Below are 21,769 nucleotides of genomic sequence, written 5' to 3' on the forward strand. Positions count from 1 at the left end.
GAGGTTAAAACATATTCCGTTTGTTTGCTTTGCACACATTCAATTTGCATACCAGGCTTTTTTAAAATATAAAATTAAGCATATCTTTACCTGTGCATTTGTAAGTAGATAATGTAAAAATATGTATGTATAGTACCTTTTTGGGTGTGTGTTTTTCTTATAAAAGGTACATATAGGCTATTTTCACTTATAAACAAGGAATAAAAATCAGAAATATACCTATAGACAGCAACCACCAGAAAGAGGCAAAGACGGATTGTTTCCTAAAGCCTGCAGAGCGAGCAGGGCCCTGCTGACATCTGGATTTCAGACTTGTAGCCTCCAGAACTATGTGAGAAAAGACATTTCTGTTGTATTTACAATAAATACAAATACATTGTGACTAAAAAGGACTTTTACCAGGAATGGAAGATTGGTTCAATATATAGTTTTCAAAATCTATAAAGGAGAAAAAAATTATGTTTATCTCAATAGGTGCCAAAAGGCATTTGATGATATTCTTGCTCATGCATATATACAAGTTAGCAAGGGAAAGAAATACCCTTAACTTGATGAAGGTTGCTCGTAGGAAACCTACTTAATGCAGAAGTGTTTCAGCAAATCTGTTAGATATGAATAAGAGGCTGCGGGTGGGTGCGGTGGCTCAGGCCTGTAATCTCAGCACTTTGGGAGGCTGAGGCGGGCAGATTGCTTGAGCTCAGGAGTTCGAGACCAGCCTGGGCAAGAGGATGAAACCCCATCTCTACAAAAGAACAAAAACGAAAAATTAGCCAGGTGTGGTAACTTGCGCCTGTAGTTCCAGTTACTAGGGAGGTGGAGGTCGGAGGATCCCTTGGGTCAGGAGGTCAAGGCTACAGTGAGCTGTGATTGCACCACTGCATTCCAGCACAAAAAATATGAATTAGACAAGAATGAACACTATTGCCAGTACTATTCAGTATATTCCTGCAAGTCTTACTGTAGCCAGTACTGTGGGAAAAGTAATGATTCTCAGATATTGGAAAGTAGTAGGCAAAACATTCATTTGTAGACAATATGATTGCAAGAGAATTAAGTTTTTTGAAGTAAGAGACTTCAGTGCTGAACCTAAAATGTATTGTCCATAAAAGCTATAAAATAGTGTTATTAGATGAGTATAAAAGACCTAAATAGAGATAGATTACATGTTTATAGATAGAAGATACCTACCTAATCCATAAGTAAATGCAATCTCTATCAAAATCCCAAAGGATTTATCATGGAACTTGACAAATTGATTTTAAATTCATTTGGAAGAAAAATATGCAAGAATAGCCAAGATCAACTTGGAAAAACAAAAGGTAGGCTAGAAGAATGGGTGGTTGCCTACCAAATGTCAAAATATATTCAGTGATCAAAACAAGTTGGTAATGATACAGAACTAGATAAAATGATGAATGCAATAGAATATAGAAACATAAAATTTACATGGAAACAATAGCTAATAAAGGTAGTATTTGTAATTATGAGGAAAAGAAAGATTATTTATACATGGCCAGGTATTTAAAAAAACAAGGGCCCTACTTCATACCATTCACAAAAATTTCAGATGGATTAAATAACAAACATGAAAAACAAGATGATGAGTTTATTAGAAGGAAAAATGGATTATATTTGTGACCTTGGGGTAGAGAAGGCCTTCTTACAAAAGGCGTATGCCACAATTTCATAAGGAGAGTGTGTTTGTATTAAGAATGACTAAAAGCAAGCCAGGTGTGATGTCCGCCTATAGTCTCAGCTACTCAGTAGGCTGAGGTGGGGGGATTGCTTGAGCCTAGGAGTTTGACACCAGCCTGGGCAACATAGTGAGACCCTGTCTCATTAAAAAAAATGAATTAGTAAAAACCAAACCAAAACCTGTATAGAAATCAAAAGAAGCCGAAAAAATTCATCAGGCAATTGCCATGAACATTTTGACATATTTCCATCTAGGTTATTTGTCCTATGTATATTTTTTTAGTGTTTCTGATATTTTTCATGTGTTTTAAGTCACATTTGCTTTTTAAAACAACCAATTCTGGTCTGAGCATGGTGGCTTACACCTGTAATCCCAGCACTTTGGGAGGCTGAGGCCAGTGATCACTTGAGCTCATGAGTTGGAGTCCAGCCTGGGCAACATGGTGAAACCCCATCTCGACAAAAATTAGCTGGGCATGGTAGTGCATGCCTGTAGCCCTAGCTACCTAGGAGGCTGAGGAGGGAGGAAGACTTTAACCCAGGAGGCAGAGGTTACAGTGAGCCGAGATCACACCACTGCACTCCAGCCTGGGCTATAGAGCCAGACCTTGTCTCAAAACAAACAACAACAACAAAATTCTGAAGGTTAAAGTAAAAATCCTGTTCTTGCAAAGTCACTCCTTTGCGTAGCTTGGTGAGCATACCTTCAGACCTTTATTTTTTTCTTTTTGCACATATGTTATTTAAACATATAGGTATGCATTTTAAAGCTTTGTCATTTTGTGCATTTCAAAGCGTGATCACTCTCTTAAATACGGTTGAGAAGTCTTTTTTTTTTTAATCACCGCTATGTGCCAGACACTGTATGTATTTTATATTATCTCATTTAATCCACACAGTACACTGTGATAGAGCTCCGAGGAGTCCTGGTTTCCCCATCTGTGAGATGGAGGAGATAATAAGGGCCACTTTGTAGAGTTTTGTGATCAAGCGGGACATTGCCTACAAGGCACTTACGGACAGAGCCTAGCAGGAAGTGAGCGCTCATTACGTGTCTTCGGGTGCTTATTGTGAGAGTGAGTGCAGCAGCAACAACTTTATTTTAGAGCAAGGAACCCTCACCCTCAGAGATTAAGCCACTTGCCCAAGGCCTACAATCTGATAAGTCAAAGAGCAGGTCTCTTCTGGCTTCAAATCCTACTTTCTGCCACTCTTTGAAAACAAAGGGAGTTGGGCACTTGGAGAAACATGGTAGAAAGGTGGTCAACCACGGCCAAGAGACAGTTCCCCATCTGCGTTGTTGATGCCCCTTAACATGCATTTTTCTGTTTCTCAGGTGAAGAGAACTTGCCTTTGCCAAAGGAACACATGGGCCCTGGTCCCACAGGTTGGGCCAGGTTTCATGTGACTTTGAGGAACTTCTTTGCCATAGCCAATGGGTTTTCTTTTCCTTCTTTTTCTGCTTGTCCCAGACACAGGCAGGAGAGATGGTGATGTTCCTACCTATTTGGACACCCAGAGAACTGGCCTGGCCTGAGCCCCTTTGGAAACCTGCTGCTGATTGCTGGGGACAAGAGTGAAGAGCAGGAGCTTCCCCATTTCTGCTAATGCATGTTGGGGCATGCATGTCCTTTAGCTTGTGCATATGTGAGCCTGTAAGGGTGACTCCCAGGCAGGGGCAGGGACACAGGAGTTACTTTGCAGAGGGGATGTCCCGCTTCTCTTCCGAAGACTGAATGTTCTCACACATGATGAGGCAATGCCGGTAACTCTTTGGGTAGTGTACAAAACCCTCCATTTGTTTCTAGGTTATTTTAAAAATTAAGAAATCTCACTTTAAGGCAGCAGACAGAATAAAAACCAGTCTGCCCTGGTGCAGAACTGTGCCTGTGTGGGCTCTCTTCCTGGCTTAGCTGGGTGTGGCTGACAGCAGAGAACTATTCCCAGCAGAGGGCTGAGTTGGGGCTGTGAGTGGGGCCTGAGACCAGGTCTGAAGTGTCCAAGGCCTGAATGTCCAAGGATCTGTACTTGGACCCCTCTGCCCACTACAGAAGTTGTCCAGCAATCTTGTCATCTTTTTCTTACTGTGCATGTACACATGTGTACATGTATGCATGCATGTGCGTTGGGAGAAGGGCTCTGATTATTGGTGCTGGGCAGTTTCTCCGTATTTTACTTTCAGAAACTCTCATGATTGCTCAGAGTAGCAAAGGTAATTGAAGTGGAATATTGACTTAATTGGTCTGAGGTTAATATTTTGAACTGCACCATCAAGACAGTGGGCCTTGCTGTCTGCAGGCCTGGAAAGAACCCATATCTCACGTGGATCCACAGCACGTATCTCATGGCCACTCTGTACCTTTCACTCTGCACTTCTAGCATTTATAGGAGTGGAAGAGGAAGGCACGGTATTCGTCATTTCTTTCCATCAAAGGAGACATATTTATTCAAAGAATCAGACCTGAGACCACTTTCCCCATCCCCAAATGTGCATTTTGGGCTAGAATATGAGCATAAGAGTTTTGATAATGGCCTTTGGAGGCTCATTTTTTGATCATTAGTCAGCGAGAGGGTCATATAGTTGTCATGACTTAAACATGCAGGATGTGTGTTGTGCTGCTCGACGATGTGGTTTCTTAGGGAGCAGTGACCCTCCTCCATTCCGTGCTGCTGCCACTTCGGCTTAGTGTTCAGTAAATAACGTCATTCGTAGGCCGCGAGATTTTAAGATGGAGAAAATCCATTTCAGGTCCCAGATGAAGTCACGTGACTCTTTCAAAATAAGTAAGGGCAGACTGTTTTCGGGATGCGGCCTTAGAGACTCAAGCTTTTGGTTTTAACTTCGTTTCTATTACATCCAATATATAGGGAAAAAACTGTCGTCCATAATGGTATTCTTGTGATCTATCAAATCTGGTCAATCAAAGCAGTCACCAGAGCACTCTTAAGGCTGTGACTCCTTCACAGGACTAAGGCAAGTCCCCAGGATGGAGGGTGGCAAGGGCTTCTTCCCCTCCATCTGTGACTTGGTGGGGAATGAGAGCGGTAAGATCGGGAGCGGTCATCTTCAATCCACTCAGTGTTAATTCTGTTTAGCAAAGCACAACAACCTCATTTAATTTCCTGATCAGTGCCCCTTCCCCCTCCCTCTGTCCTGTGACCTTGAGCCTTATGCCATCGGACTACACATTATTGCCATCCCCCAACCTTGTTGCAGACACCTGCAGGCCCTGTGCCACTCTCCCTTATTACCTGATGATTATAGTTCCTGGCTCACCGCTGCTGTCTCTCGTAATTCAGGATAGATGTAGACTAGCCTTCCTGTACCCTAGGGCCTCTTAGGTCATTGAATAACTCACTGCAACCTTCTTGTCGTCTCTGTCTCAGCCACCTACTCCTAGAGGCACACCTTTGCTGTAGTCATTAATAACTGCACCCTAGTCCACAACGCTATCTCAATGTCCACCTCCCATTCTCTGACCGTTCTCTCCTGTCTTTCCATTTCTCTGCCTCTGGTGCCCCCTCCAAGGCTCTTCAATCCCACCTGAACTACACTTCATTGATCCTGCTGTCTTCTCACCGTCCCACCCCCGACTTGAGATCCTCTGCACCTTCTCATCAATCTCTGCCTAGACCCTTGCTGCCCTGACCCCTCAGGCCCCAGGCCTAACCCTGCCATGCTCCACCTTCTCCACCCGCACCCGAACCGCTGCACTGCACGTGGTGGGGTGGAGGGTGAGTGCTGACTGGCAACGCTGTCGGTCATGGCTGCTAAGCCGCAGTCAGGTCCTCACGCTACCCTGCAGTTCCCCTCGCTCTCCGGGTTCCTTTAGGCCCTCAACCCTGAGACCCCTCCTCTCACTCCCAGCTGCTGTCCTCACTTCGGGCCATCCTAGACAACATGCTCCTGCCCCCGGCCATGTCCCCCACTTGCCTTCCTGTGTGGGTAGGCGAGCGAGTAGTGCTGTCTGTCCTCCCTTGTGCCCAAGCTCCCCTCCTCTGGAACACCAATGAGCACACTTCAGCGTTGTCCTCCCTCTGGAACACCATCAAGTTCTGCACCCCACCAGCATAGGGACAGCTCTCCCATCGAACCCTACCACAAGAGTCACCCCATCTTCCCTTCACAGCCAAATTCCTGAACCGAGTTCTCCACACCCTCTTTCCTCCATGAGGGCTTCCGTCCAGCTCTCTGCTGAGACAGCTCTTGCAGGGTCACCAAAGGTTCCTGTTGCCACAGGAATAGGATTCTCTGTCTTGGAATTGCTTCACCTCTCAGCATCTTTGGACACACAGAATCAACCGACACCCGTCTTGCCCACACTTGCTTCACTTAGCTTCACTGGTCACTCCTCCCCATCTCGTTTGCCGGTTCTGCCTCATCCCTTAACCTTTACAATGTGGAAGGCCCCAGGGCTCAGTCCTCTGACTTCTCTAATTATATCTTCTCCCTAGATGACCTCATGCGTGCTCCCAGCTTTAAATAACAACTAAATGTTGCAGACTCTGGATCTCAGTCCACAGCGCAGCTCCCTGCCGGAGTCCCCGCTGGGTGCTCCCCATCCCTGGTGAGGTGGCTGATAGGTGTCCTCTGATAGATGCCTCAGATGCTAACACACCCCAGCTGAGCCCCTGTGTGCCTTCTCCCTGAGGCTGGACCATGCTCAGTCTTCTCCACTGAAGGACATGACCTCCAGTCCTCCATTTGTTCAGGCCAGAAACCTTGGAGATATATCTCTTTTTTCTTTAACCCCCACAACCAGGCCATCAGCCAGTTCTGTCTGCTCCACGTTCAGAGTATATCCAGGGCCCAGGCTTCTCTCACCTTTTTCACTACTACCACTGGGTCCAAGGCACCACCATTCTTACCTGGACTATTGCAGTCACCTTCCTTCTAACTGGCCTTCTTGCTGTCACTCCTACCCCACTACAGTTCTTCCTGTTCTCATTTGTGCCCCACTGCAATGCTCTACCTAGCCATCACAGCGATTCTTCTAGAACGTGAGTCAGATCCTGTCATGCCTCAGCTCAAAACCCTTACTCAGAGAAAGAACCTTGGCCTTGGTCCTCTTCATGGTGCACACCAAATACATGCATGCCCCAGGGCCAGCTGGTAAACATACACATGCCCCAGGGCCTTTGCTCTTGCTCTTCCCTCTGCTTGCAATGACTTTTCTACATTTATTTGCATGGTTTTCTCCCTTTCTGTCAGATGTCTGCTCAAATGCCATCAAAGAGGCCTTCTCTGCTTATCCTATACAAAATAGCAAATGCTTGCCTTTGCAAAACTCATTTGTCTAACTGTTTTACTTTAAAAAAAATCCTTTTCTGTTCTGCCTTCTGCTATTAGAATGTCTCCAGGGTATAGAACAGTGGCTGGCACTTCATAGGCCAGCATGGATGTTTCTGGGATGAGTGAAGGACTTTAAAATTGTATTTGTTTTTTGTTTTGTTTGTTTTGTTTTGAGACAGATTCTCACTATGTCGTCCAGGCTGGAGTTCAGTGGCACAATCTTGGCTCACTGTAACCTCCGCCTCCCAGGTTCAAGCGATTCTTCTGCCTCAGCCCTGGGACTACAGGTGCGTGCAACCATGACCAGCTAATTTTTGTATTTTTAGTAGAGGCGGAGTTTCACTATGTTGGCCAGGCTGGTCTCAAACTCCTGTGTTCAGGTGATCCGCCTGCCTTGACCTCCCAAAGTGCTGGGATTACAGGCATGAGCCACAGCGCCTGGCCTAAGATTGTATTTGAATGTTAAAGAAAAACTTTACAGATTGTTGAAGCTCATCTCATAGCAATGTTTTAATAGATCTGTGTAGATTGAATACACTCTCTAGGAGTTTCTTTAGTTGAAATTAGTCATTTAGATGTGTAAAGTGGTATAGACTGAGATCTGGAATAATTGGTCAGCAGTCCTGAGTGCATATGTGTTTCAAATGCAGTTGAGGAAATGAGATGAAAACCTGTGTTGAAAGTTAGTTTGTTTTTGTGGATCTGACTCCGGTCACTGCTGCACTGGCATTTGCATGCGGCTGACAGTTCTTTGCTGCTGCGTGGCTCCGCGTATGCCCGGAGGCGGTCCTGAGCCTCCTGTGAGGGCTTTTTTACCAGCTGGAAATAAAAGACAAAAAACCTCAAATGCTGTGGTGGTTAGTCACAATAGGCAAGATAAGTGTCCTAGATTGTCATTTGTTTCTGTTTGAACTGTTCCCTGGAAAACTGAGTAGAAAACTGAACAGTGGATTGTACAACTGTACAAATGAAGGCAGAATTTTTTTTCCCCACTTGCCTTAAAGCAAAGTTGCTTGTTTTAAAAGTGACCTAGAAGTGAACTTGTGGTGACATTTAAAATTATACAAATTGGAAAAGGCAAATGGTGCACTTTTGCATATATTGGAATTATTGGTCTTTCTGTTTGCTTTAGGCAAGCATGAGTGGGAGGAGAGAGAGAGCTCAGCTCTGACATAGGCAGCCCGGGGTTGGAAGAACAAAGGCATTGTCGCTAGCTTGGAGGTGTGACCTTAGGTGAGCTGCTCGGCCTCTCCAGATCTCAGTTTCCGGCTCTCTTAAGTGGGGATGATAACACTGACCTTCCAGAATTTCTCTGTGGCTTTGTTAAGGTGAGCTAGCTTGGTGCTGCCTAAACATATTCTGTTTTGGGGAATAAGTTCTGTTACACTGCTATTTTACAAAGAAATACTATTAATCCCATCGCACAGGGAGAACATTTAGACACTGAATAGGAGGCTGTCCCCTATGAGCACTGGGCAGTGGAGCCAGGCCTCTTCCTACAAGGCAGGGGTGTCTGGTTGCCGCCAGTTCTCCCCCTCCACCTGCCAGCTCCAGCCACACTGCCCAGCAGTGTTCTTGGACCCAGGGAAGGACCCATTTTTCATTTCCCAAGAACCCTTCTCTTCCCATTTTATTTCCCGAGGTGTCTTGGCCTTGGATTCATCTAGCCCTGAGCACATTACCTGTCACATGTTTCCTTGACATGTCCCCTTTCTTCCGGTTGGAATTTTCCCCAATTAGGACAAATGGGCTCATTAACAACAGCTGGCAATTTAAACGTCCTTTCTGTAAGAATAAAGCCGTCCCTTTCAGTATTCTCTGGCTGTGACTTGCTTCAAGTGGGATGGGGTGGAGTGGGTTGGTAGAATGAATGGATACACAGGTTGTCCAAGGAAATATAATCTCTGGGAAGAAAAATCTTGCAAAGGCCGGTTTTGTAGTTTGAATATTCTAGATACCTGCCAGGCACCAGCCGATTAATGCGCAGCTGTTTATCTTTACGTCTTGCCTAGCAGCTCCTCCTCTGATATGACACCTTTCCCGCCATTTTAGCACATCCTCCTTACCCAGAGAAGTCCAGGCTGCAGGTCAGGTGGAGTGGCCCTGCACTTGTCCGCCTTTGCCTACCCTCAGCCACCAGGTGGCAGCAGAGTCTGTCTGGGCCTGGGAACTGATGAAGCCGAGCCAGTGTCAGTCATTTATTAAGGACTGTGTGCAGTAGGTTTATTCCCCTGTAAGTCAGCCTTGGCGTCTGATAGCTGAAAGTCAAAACCATCAGCTTGTACATGGGGTGGCATGTTGTACTAGTGCTCAAAAGCAATCATGCAATTGCTACCGCCTAAAATTTTGTTTATTTTTATTTTTATTATTTTTTTGAGGCAGAGTCTCACTCTGTCGCCCAGGCTGGAGTGCAGTGGCGCGATCTCAGCTCACCACAACCTCCGCCTCCCAGGTTCAAGCGATTCTCCTGTCTCAACCTCCCAAGTAGCTGGGATTACAGGCATCCGCCACCATGCCCGGCTAATTTTTGTGTTTTTAGTAGAGACGGGGTTTCACCATGTTGACCAGGTTGGTCTCGAACTCCTTACCTCAGGTGATCCACCTGCCTTGGCCTCCCAAAGTGCTGGGATTACAGGCGTGAGCCACTTCTCCGAGCCTACAATTTTATTTTAAAAGTAAATGCTTAATTATTTCAAAGCCAATACCTAACTTTAGTCAGTTTTACCTCTATAGTCTTATTTCTTTCTTTTTCTTTTATACCACTCTATTTGATGATGGGCCATTTCTAAAAAGAAGACCAATAATGTGTCAATGCTTTGGAAAATGTCTCTGTTTATTTGTTGAGGATTCCTTAAAGCTGAGGGTTGAAAGTTGAAAGGTGCTGAGCTGGTTTCTATAGCTCCTTTGTTAAAAGCTTCCTAGCACAACAATTGATAGGCAACCTCCTCCGTTTGGCCCAGGTGAGGTGCTTAAAAAACTCCTTCCCAAACCAATTGCAGGGAGACTCTCTTCTGCTTGGTGGAGGGGCTTGGAAGCTGTCCTTTAGCTATGTGAGCCTGGAAGCAGTGCCCAGAGCTTTGGGGTCAAACAGTGACTCCCAGGCAGGGGCAGGGACACAGGAATTACTTTGCAGAGGGATGTCCCGCTTCCCTTCCGAAGACTGAATGTTCTCACACATGATTAGGCCATGCCAGTAACTCTTTGGGTAGTGTACAAAACCCTCCATTTGTTTCTAGGTTATTTTAAAAATTAAGAAATCTCACTTTAAGGCAGCAGACACAATAAAAGCCAGTCTGCCCTGGTGCAGAACTGTGCCTGTGTGGGCTCTCTTCCTGGCTTAGCTGGGTGTGGCTGACAGCAGAGAACTATTCCCGGCAGAGGGCTGAGTTGAGGCTATGAGTGGGGCCTGAGACCAGGTCTGAAGTGGCAGGGTCTCCTTATAGCTCTGTGAACCCCCTTGGTGTCTAATTCCAGTCCCCAGTCCTGTCAAAGCCACCCTGCACTTTTTTTTTTTTTTTTTGAGACGGAGTCTCACTCTGTTGCCAGGCTGGAGTGCAGTGGCACGATCTCGGCTCACTGCAACCTCCGCCTCCTGGGTTCAAGCGATTCTCCTGCCTCAGCCTCCTGAGTAGCTGGGACTATAGGCGCATGCCACCATGCCCGGATAATTTTTGTATTTTTAGTAGAGATGGGTTTTCACCACGTTAGCCAGGATGGGTCTCAATCACTTGACCTCGTGATCTGCCCGTGTCGGCCTCCCGAAGTACTGGGATTACAGGCGTGAGCCACTGCACCTGGCCGCCCTGTGCTTTAATGCAGACACCACAGCTGGTAGACGCTTCCAGAGTAAGATGTCAAGGAAACTTGGTTAAGTGCAAGATGGAACACAAAAGCTAAACCACAGGAGAGTAGAATTCTAAGAAGGCTGATTTGAGGCGGAGTGCAGTACGTCCACACCTGACTGTGTGAGACCCCCTGACCTAGTGCACATTCTGCAGCGTCAAGGCCCCTGTATTGGCTAGAAGTGCATTGGGACTTGCCTGCAAAGGTCCTGGTAACTGGCCTTCCTTGGGCTCCAGGTCAAAGGGACAGAGTAGTTTCTAGAGCCAGCAATTCTCTCTGTATTCCCTCTTCCTCTCTTTCCAATGTGTTGGGTTTTTCAGTGTCTTGGCCCAGGGTTGCCTGTACACTTGAAAGCAGAACAGCTTGAAGATGGATTATTTCAGTCTTCCCTGAAAGCCTTCGAGAGTCAGGGAAATTTTGCTAGAAGGCTTGAGGTATAAGGGAGGGAGAGGAGGTGGGGGGCTGGAGTGACTCACCAAGGCTGAGGGGACGGAGCTTGTGGGTTTCACCGTTGCCAGGTGTCTGGTTCTGGGGAGGTGACTTGTCCTCAGAGGGTAAGAGCTGACCCTAAGCAGGTGAGTGCCTCCTCTCCAGTCTCTGGCCCGAGCAAGGCCTGCAGCTCCCAGGTTCTGAGGGTGAGCGTCCAGCTTCTGGTGGATGGTGCTTTCTGCCAGTGTTGGGGTTGGAACTTTCTCTGCTCTGACAGTTCCACCCCTCCGTCCACTTCTCACCTTCCAAACTTGGATCAACTCTCTCGTCCTCAATGTCTACTCTCTGGGTCTCTTTGTCTTCATGGGTTTATGTTTGTATTATCTCCTTACTCCCATCTTATTGGGGTTTTCAGAGGAGATGATGTAAGTGAATAGATCAACCTCTCATGTTTAACTTTGGAAATCTGCTTGCTTGCTCTCTCCCTTTCTTTTTTAAAATTGAACGATAATTTACAGATGGCGAAATGCAAAGATCTTAGACATGCAGCTCTTTCGGTTTTGACAAGTGCACGACCCACATCTAAGTCAAGATGCAGAGCATGCCCACCGCCCCCGAAACCTCCTTTGTGCCATTACAGTTCCCTCTCTGCCCCTCTGTCACCACCACCACCGCTGTGATGTCTGTCACCATAGGTGAATTTGGGCCTTCGTTTTTGAATATATGAGGGTAATGTATATGGTCCAAATCACTCTCCCAACACAACTAACTGAAGACCAACTCTAATATTATAAGAAATTGGAATTTAAGTAAGAACAACGCCACTTTATTTAAAACACACACAGTTGTGTCCAAATCTAACCTCTTCCTTCAGGAGTGAGGAGAGAAGGTGTGTTGTCTTCTGGGATTTCCTTCATAACCAGAACTTCGTGTCAGATAAAAACTTCTTCCATGAAAAAAAAAAAAAAAACTCAAGAGATCAAGAAAGAGCCTCGATGTCTTTGAACAAACATCGCGTCTCCTTCACAGATCTTCCCAGCCATATTCTCCTTTGCTGTTCTCAACAGAAACAGAGACTTCCCATCTTACAAATGTACATGTGATGTCTTATTTAAAAAAGCATGTTATTAGCTCTCCTTTCAAATAACCCTCCAGAGTTGTACACTTGAGGGCAGAGGCCGTTGTGATGGGATTGTGGGAGAGCGTCTTGGGTGGTGTGCATGTGTGTACATGGGAACATGTGAGGGTGAGCTGGTGGGGACTGAGGTGTGATAGTTGCTTGGTTTCTGGCTGGTGGTCACTTCCATTGTGTAGATGTTGCATATGTGACAAAAGCCGTATTTCAGAATTTCAAGTATTTTTCCAGCAAGGTCTAGCAAGCTCTGCAGGACAAGCCATCAGAAGTGAGACTGAGCCAGGCATAAAACAGCCAACATTTCTCAAGTGCTTGCCCTGCTAGGCCTCACTAAAGCACTTTGCAGGTATTTACTCACTATTGCTCGCGACCCCTGTGAGGTAGGCACTAGTTATCTGCATCTTACAAATGGGGAAGGGGCACTTGGAGGTAAAGTGACCTGCCCGAGGTTTCCCAGCTCCTAAGTGATGGAGCCTACCAGAACCAACCATCAGGAGGGACTTCACAGGTGAAGGAGGGTCCTTACGCTCACTGGGGGTACTAGGAAGAAATTCCTAGTCCTAGCTGGAGCAAGTGATACCCTTCTTTGCCTTTCACTACTTGCTGATACCTCCTCAACAGGAGTCAGCTCAGAATTGCCGGAATGAGCATCTCATGTGAACGGCCTCCCCTTCCCTTCCCACCGCCACTGCCCTGCTCTGGGCCTCATCATTTCTCATCCTGACCGCAGAGACACTCTCCCGTCTGGTGTCCTTTCCTGCGGACTCTCATCCACAGAGTCCATCCTTCATGCCGCTGCCAGAGTGATCTTTTAAAAATGCAAGTCTGACTGCTGTATCCCTCCCTGTTCAGAACCATCGGATGGGTCCTTGTTTCCTTCTGAATCGCGGGCACACTCTGGCATGGTGTACCGGGGCTTCCTGGGTTTGATCTCTGGCTACATCTCCAGCTTCTCCTCCAGCTATGGAATTTGGCACCCCCTCCTGTCTCCCCCAGCTCTCCCCTATCCCCTTGCCCTGTTCTCTCTGGGCACACCGTGCTGCCCCTTCCTCAGACTTCCCACTCTGGTCTCTGAATGTTCCACCAGACTAGCATTCATCCTGGGAGGCACAGCCAAGGACCATCTTGTCCCTAAGGTCCTTTCCGTCCCACCTTCCCAGCACTTCACAGCCAGGAGACTCGACCCTGCTCTCCTTTTCATCCTGCTGTGTCCTGGCTAGTCCTCTGTGGCACTGATCACACACTGTGGCCTTGCTTTTTTTTTTTTTTTTTTGAGATGGAGTCCTGCTGTGCCACCAGGCTGGAGTGCAGTGGCGCGATCTCGGCTCACTGCAACCTCTGCCTCCCGGGTTCCAGCTATTTTCCTGCCTCAGCCTCCCAAGTAGCTGGAACTAAAGGCGCCCACCAACATGCCCAGCTAATTTTTGTATTTTTAGAAAAGATGGGGTTTCACCATGTTGGCCAGGATGGTCTTGATCTCTTGACCTTGTGATCCACCTGCCTCGGCCTCCCAAAGTGCTGGGATTACAGGCGTGAGCCACCGCGCCTGGCCGGCCTTGCATTTTTATATACTGACCTTACCCAAAAGATGTGGCTCTCCCTGAGGTTGAAGATCAGGCTTACTGTTACATTTCCACGGCCTGCACACACTGGGAGTTAATAAATGCATGCATCTGTTATTTATGTATGAATGAACGGATTCACTTTCCTTGCTATACCATATACTCTTCTAAAAGTTACCAGGCTTTCTGGAACTTATATTAAGAAATCCAGATACCAGCAATAATATCCAGGTAACTCAGCCTCTGCCCAAATTGCTTGATGAGATTACCTGTGTCTCAGCACCAGGACCACAATTTCGGTTTCTTTTCCATTTTCTCCATGCCCTGACACAGTGTTGGATATCCACTACCTGTTTAAAAATGTATGTGATGATTTGAGTTGGTCAGGTGTTGGGGGTGGGATACGATAGACAGAGAAAATGGGGTCCCAGCTACTGAGGACCTGACACATGCAAAGGGAGACGGGACAGAGCCTGTTGAGAAAAAGCTCCATTAAAGCCAGTTCCGGAGCCTTTCCTCCACAGCCCAGAGATGCCTGTGCCCTTCCCCCAAGAAGCTCCTCCAAGTTGCATGACCCTGATGAAGGTCTTCCTTCACCATATGATTTGTTACGGGAAAAATGAGGAAGGAATTTGGAAGCAGTTAAGGTCACTTTGTGCCGAGACAATCGCACTATATCATGTGAAATAAAATGTCAGGTGATAGTTATTGAGTCATTCTTTTCTAACGGTTTTATGCACAGTAGATATTTTTATTATCTCTGTATGATTTGGATTTGAATAAATTATCAGTTTTGAAGAATTTAATAAGAATATGTAAATACATTTGTATTCCCTATTTAAGTCAACCTAAGAATGAAAGGATGAGAGTAATGATATTTTGTGAGGATGGTGGGGGCCTTTTGGTAGATGACCTCCTCTGATCTCCACGATCCTGGAACACAGATAGTACATCCCCTTCTTACAAATGAGAAAACTGAAGCTCAGAGGGGTTAATTTGCCTAAGGTCTCCCATCCCAGAGTATGGGTTCAAATTTTAGAGGTTTTTCACCTTATGCTACCTATGGATATTCAAATCTAAATTAATTCCCATGAAATGATGGGTTAAATCATTTACAAAATGACCAACCATAAGATTCTGTTGGCAAATACCCATGAAATACTTATTTTTAAAAATGTCCCGTCCATGCACATGGATTTCAGTTTTAAACATGAAAAATATTGGCCGGGCGCGGTGGCTCAAGCCTGTAATCCCAGCACTTTGGGAGGCCGAGACGGGCGGATCACGAGGTCAGGAGATCGAGACCATCCTGGCTAACACGGTGAAACCCCGTCTCTACTAAAAAATACAAAAAAAAAACTAGCCGGGCGCGGTGGCGGGCGCCTGTAGTCCCAACTACTCGGGAGGCTGAGGCAGGAGAATGGCGTGAACCCGGGAGGCGGAGCTTGCAGTGAGCTGAGATCCGGCCACTGCACTCCAGCCTGGGCGGCAGAGCGAGACTCCGTCTCAAAAAAAAAAAAAAAAAAAAAGAAAAATATTTTAGCTTTTAGGTTGCAAAAAAATCCCCCAAAACAACCCACCCGCTATACGGATAGTATACAAAATGAACACAGGCTGATGTACATCAGTGTTTCCATATAGTAACAGGAAACCTGGAACAGTATTTTTGGGGTGGAGGTAATTTGGTAATATATATACCCAGATAAAAATTATACCAGCCCAGTGATCCATGGAGGCCTCTTGGGAGTTCTATGGGTGCAGCGACAGGGACACAGGAGTGCAGGGAGGGGCTCTGGGTTGCCAGAGACCTGCTATGGAGAAGTTTTCTGCCCTCGATAAACCCTACAACTGTACACAATTTAGTTTGAGTCCTATTTTCATCATCTGCAAGATGAGGCTACTTATGCCTTTGTGGGGTGTCAGCATTGAATACTGGGGTGTCGGCCAAGTGCTTCGCCAGGAGCCTGTCTGCGACATGGCTCAGCCAGGCGGGATGTGACATTCCCTCGTGGTCAGTGAGGCATGCTCTCCTGGCTGTGACGATTGGGAGGATGTGAAACAAGCTGAGTGCTGGCGAATCATGGAGGCAGCTGGGAACCTCAGTGTCTCAAGCTCAGCTCCTCAGCTGGAAATGAGAAAAGGATGTGGCTTAGGAGAGGGGTGAACCTGATGTCTGAAACCGCTTTCCTTTCATGGGTGAGAAAGTTGAAAAGCCAGTTTCTACCAGGAAGGTGGCACGGGACGCCTTGGCTGTGCACCTGGATGTGTGGGGCCGTTTCATCACACAGTTGCATGGGGCTTGCTTGTGTGCTGAACTTTCCAGGATGTCCTGAGACTGGACCTTCCAGTTTCCAAGATTCAGTCCCATTGTCACAGCCTAATATCTGATTTTTTGATTTGATTATATGGTGTAGAGAAGTGGAAAAATCCTCAAGTTTGGGTCATTAAACATTGTAAAATAGGGCCAGGCACAGTGGCTCACACCTGCAATCCAAGCACTTTGGGAGGCTGAGGCGGTTGGATCATTTGAGCTCAGGAGTTCAAGACCAGGCTGGCCAACATGGTGGAACCCCGTCTCTACTAAAAATACAAAAATTAGCTGAGTGTGGTGGCGCGTGCCTGTAATCTCAGCTACTCGGGGGGCTGGGGCAGGAGAATTGCTTGAATTCAGGAGGTGGAGGTTGCAGTGAGCCAAGATGATGCCACTGCACTCCAGCCTGGGCAACAGGGCCAGATTCCCTCTCAAGAAAACAAAAAACAAAAAACCCCAAAACCATTGTAAAATAGAAATGGATGTGGGGAAGAGAGAGGGGGAGAAGGCAGAGCAGGAAGGAGGAGGCAGGAAGGGCAGAACTGGCACCAAGGCAGGCCCTGGGCTGGATGCCCAGGAGTGTGGGCAGAGGGGGTGCAGCACTGAGAGGCGGACTGGAAGCTTCTCCTGCCAAGCTCATGACAATGAATGGGAGGCAGGGAGGAGGCCCACAGAGCTTGCCGAGTGCTAAGTGCCTGCACCCCTGCCCCGAGCTACACCTTGGTGCCACTGTCAACGGCCAGCCCGAAGCCTCCAGGGAGATGGCCACCAGTGTCTCTCAGGGACCTGGGCTTCCTTCCCACCAAGGAAGAGGGAGAGAGACTAGGGCTGCGCTCCACTGTGAAGAGCCCAGCTAATTATTCATGACACCCCCGCAGGATGGCTGGACTGCCACAGCTTCCCCGTACCCATCCTCAGAGACAGAGCCTCAGAAGTGGACATCCGTCTTTCAGGCGGGACTTAGAGGAGCCCTCCCAAGGATGAGCATGTTGTTTCCCGCCGAAGCCTTGAGTTTTGAAGAGTGAAGCGGGGGTGGTTGGTGATTCTAGGTTTAATGCTTCCACCTGATTCCCCATTTCATCACACTCCTCAGTACTATGACATTTGGATTATTTTTTAATCTTCTCTTCCCCTTTTTGTTGTTCTGCTGTTGAACTGATTATGCAGAACTGTGTGTTGATGTCTGTGTGGCATCTTCCCTCCAGGGATGCAGCTCTGTTTTCCAAACACCCCCTCTTAATCCTCTTAGGAGGGAGGATGCACGGGGGTGCTCACCCTGTCTGTCAGGACCAGCGGAGACGGATGCTGTACAGGTGTTTGTTAACCTGGACCATGCTGGATGGGAGGCCTGGAGGCACCAAGATGCTAAATCTCTTCCCCGTCCCTCCAGCCAGGCATCTCAAGTGGCTAAAGAATAAATGCATGAAAATTAAGAGCCAGCTCTGCCTGCGAAAGAGAACAGGAGCAAGCTGGCTGTTGGCTGTCACCTGGAGTCACCTGCTGGGAAGTGCGGAATCACCCCAGACCAAGGACAGGAAGGAGGCTTGGTGAGCAACAGTCCCACCCTGGCAGTGCCATGAACAGCAGAGCTTCAATTCAAAGTGAAAACAGATTCCCTGCATCAGAGCCGACCTGTTGGTATAAGATATTTCACTTCCAGCCCAGGGGCATTTATGATATATAGATCCACACAGGATCGCCTGGTTTCATTTTTCATGTATATGGGCTACTCGGGACACCTCTCACTTTCCCAACTTTTTGTATCTTTTTAAATTTTTTTTCTTTGAGATGGAGTCTGGCTCTGTCTCCCAGGCTGGAGTGCAATGGCATGATCTCAGCTCCCTGCAACCTCCGCCTCCCGGGTTCGAGCAATTCTCCTGCCTCAGCCTCCCAAGTTGCTGGGATTGCAGGTGTCTACCACCACACCTGGCTACTAACTTTTTATATCTTAATGCCTTTCCAGAACTTTCCAGAACATGTACAACATGCTCCTAGTGGACCTGGAGATGGTTGAGGGTGGGTAGCGCAGGAAGACAGTTACTGTTACTTCAGTTTTCTTTCAGGTCTGGTTGAGAGAAGAAGAGGTTTTAGTTTGGTGATGGCAGGTCCTTAAGTCTTCACTTGCTTGCCTCTCTCTGTTCTTTTGAGAGCGGGTCTCCACCAAGCATTTTAACAGGTAAAAAATCTAGCTAGAATTTAATTATATTGTCTTGTTTTTATTTATTTTGAGGTTGTAATTGCTTTAAGGTCTTACAGCCAGTAATAACGTGTTTCTATTCATGTTAGAGATATTTATTTAGCAAACGCTTATATAGCACTTACTCTGTGGAAGATCTGTTTTAAATACCTTAAAAAGAGAAACTGTTTTTTCTCTCTCATTCTGTCTCTCTCTCTTCTTTTTATTTTGTGGTAGGATCTCCTCTATCACCCCAGGCTGGAGTGCAGTGGCAGGATTGCGGTTCACTGCAGCCTCGACCACCCTGGCTCAAGTGATCCTCGCATCTCAGCTAAGAGAAACTCTTGGAACAGAAAACCAAATACCACATATTCTCAGTTATAAGTGGGAGCTAAATGATAAGAACACATGGACACAAAGAGGGGAACAACGGACACCGAGGCCTACCTGAGGGTGGAAGTTGGGAGGAGGGAGAGAAGCAGAAAAGATAACTATTGGGTACTGGGCTTAATACCTGGGTGATGAAATAATCTGTACGACAAACCCCCATGACAGTAGCTTTCCTGTGTAACAAACTTTCACATGTACCACTGAACCTAAAATTAAAGTTAAAAATAAAATTATGTTAAAAGGGTAACTCTTGTTTTTCTCATAACCTAGTAACAAACCTATGTGGTAAGAACTATAATCACCTTCATTTTATAGCTGGGGAAACTGAGGCAAGAGGAGGTTAAATCAGGTTAGGAAGTAGTAGAAGTGGTGCTGAAACCCTGGCAGTGTGGTTCCAGATTTTGTGTTCTTTTTTTAACCGTTTTTTTTTTTTTTTTTAGAGATAGTGGCCTGCTGTCAGCCAGGCCAGAGTGCTATGGTACAGTCATGGCTCACGACAGCCTTGACCTCCTGGACTCAAGTGATCCTCTCACCGCAGCCTCCTGAGAAGCTGGAACTACAGGTGTGTACTACCAGCTTGAGTAATATTTAAAAAGATTTTTTTGTAGAGATGGGGTCTCACTATGTTGCCCAAGCTGGTCTTGAACCCCCGGCCTCCAGCGATCCTCCTGCCTCCCAGATCCCTGTGATTACAGGCCTAAGTCCCCATGACGGGCCTGGACTTTGTGTTTACAACCTCTGTGCTATGCTGCCTCTCCATAGGGAATATTAAAAAGTAATGTGTTCAGGCCGGGCGCCGTGGCTCACGCCTGTAATCCTAGCACTTTGGGAGGCCAAAGCGGGCGGATCACCTGAGGCCAGGAGTTCAAGATCAATCTGGCCAACATGGCAAAACCCTGTCTCTACTAAAAATACAAAAGTTAGCTGGGCGTGGTGGTGGGTGCCTGTAATTCCAGCTACTCCAGAGGCTGAGGCAGGAGAATCGCTTGAACCCGGGAGGCGGAGGTTGCAGTGAGCTGAGATCACACCACTGCACTCCAGCTTGGAAGACAGAGCAAGACTCTGTCTCCAAACAAACAAACAAACAAACATTTTCAGGGAGAATAAGTGAGTAGATTTGAAGGAAACATTGATATAAAGAAATGAGGTCCAAGCCTGGGTGGAAATGGCAGATATGGTGGAGGTGAACGGAAATGGGTGCAGCGGCTGGCCACACTGGCAGATACGAGGAAGAAGGAGCCAGTGGATTAAGCACTTACTTGACCTCAGACACGGCACACTCCTCAACAGGGCCTCTGGAGCCTCAGCTAAACATTCCTGTGGGTTGACTCTGTAGTAGAGCTATCTTGCCGGAACAGATGTATTTGTAATAATACACACATGCATATGCATATACTGCTGCTTTTGCTATTAACTACCAATCCTTTCCTTTCACCTTGGTGACAGCCATAGGGGGTTTTCCACTCTGCTCAGAGATTAGCTGAGGAACTCCTCCAGGCCCTATGGATGGGGGTGGTGCTGGGCAGGTAGTCAAGGCAAGGCTACTCCTGAGGCCAAGCAAGGTCTTAACCAAGTATTGAAAAGTGACCTCAGGCCAGGTGCAGTGGCTCAAGCCTATAATCCTAGCACTTTGGGAGGCCGAGGCAGGCAGATCACCTGAGGTCAGGAATTTGAGACTAGCCTGGCCAACATGGAGAAACCCTGTCTCTACTAAAAATACAAAAATCAGCCAGGCGTGGTGGTGGGCACCTATAATCCCAGCTACTCAGGAGGCTGTGGCAGGAGAATCGCTTGAACCTGGGAAGTGGAGGTTGCAGTGAGCCGAGATTGTGCCACTGCATTCCAGCCTGGGTGACAACAGTGAGACTCCGTCTCAAAAAAAAAAAAAAAAAAAAAAAAAAGAAAAGTGACCTCAGTCATCCTACTCAAAAAGGAAAGTGCTAGGTTCAAACATGACTCTGGACCGTGATTCTCAGACTTCAGGGTTTACATAATGAAGAATCTAAATCTTAGAGATCGATTTGGATTTGGCAGCTCTTTAGTTTACTAAGTACGGACATTAAAAACCAAACCACACTTCCCTAAACAGTAACGAAGTCCGACCACTGTCTATCATCACTATCAATACATAAGTGAAGGGAGATCCTAGCACAGAAACATAGGGAGGAAATAAACTTCGAATAACCCGTGTGTGTGTGCGCATGTTTGCATGCATGTGCATATCACATTGTTTAAGACAAAGATAACGTCTTTGGGGAACAACATTGGCAGTATTGGGAACCACCGACCTGGAGTGCCTGTCTGATGTTTTTGCTGTCTCCTGTTGGCTGCCTTAAGTAACTTAATTTAAAAATTACCTCCCTCAAGTCATACCAACAAGGTATTTCCTAGTTATCCTGGAATGGAAGGTCCTGATTATGGATCGTCCTGGCTCTTACTTACTCTCTGCAGATTTTTTGTTGTTATTGTTGTTGTTACTTTAAGTTCTGGGATACGTGTGTAGAATGTGCAGGTTTATACATATACATGTGCCATGGTGGTTTGCCGCATCTATCAACCCGTCATCTAGGTTTTAAGCCCCACACTCGTTAGGTATTCATCCTAATACTCTCCCTCCCCTTGCTCCCAACCCCCAACAGGCCCCAGTGTGTGATGCTCCCCTCCCTGTGTCTACGTATTCTCATTGTTCAGCTCCCACTTATGAGTGGGAACATGTGATGTTTGGTTTTCTGTTCCTGTGTTAGTTTGCTGAGGATGATGGCTTCCAGCTTCGTCCATGTTCCTGCAAAGGACATAGACTCATTCTTTTTTATGGCTGCATAGTATCCCATGGTGTATATGTGCCACATTTTCTTTATCCAGTCTGTCATTGATTGGCATTTGGGTTGATTCCAAGTCTTTGCTATTGTAAATAGTGCTCTCTGCAGTGCAGATT

At 46.7% G+C, this 21,769-nt stretch overlaps 1 protein-coding gene across 15 annotated transcripts in view; it reads left to right on the forward strand.

The window, feature by feature from the left end:
• The window catches only part of C11H2orf76 (chromosome 11 C2orf76 homolog), an 80,340-nt gene extending 61,273 nt beyond the window's left edge, over positions 1–19,067 (forward strand). For 12 of the 15 annotated variants that reach the window (XM_071072627.1, XM_071072620.1, XM_071072621.1 and 9 more), the window contains 2 exons: positions 17,659–17,815; positions 18,682–19,067. In XM_071072627.1, coding sequence (XP_070928728.1) covers positions 17,659–17,815; positions 18,682–18,895 — 371 coding nt within the window. In that variant the 3' untranslated portion in view covers positions 18,896–19,067. Of the gene's footprint in view, positions 1–3,167; positions 7,158–17,658; positions 17,816–18,320; positions 18,445–18,681 lie in introns of those variants that run through there. The other 3 variants (XR_011609681.1, XM_011759679.3, XM_011759681.3) reach the window with 3 other exon arrangements.
• The last annotated feature ends 2,702 nt before the right edge of the window (positions 19,068–21,769 follow it).

The sequence above is a fragment of the Macaca nemestrina genome, chromosome 11, assembly GCF_043159975.1.
Source record: "Macaca nemestrina isolate mMacNem1 chromosome 11, mMacNem.hap1, whole genome shotgun sequence".
Classification (NCBI taxonomy): Eukaryota; Metazoa; Chordata; class Mammalia; order Primates; family Cercopithecidae; genus Macaca; species Macaca nemestrina.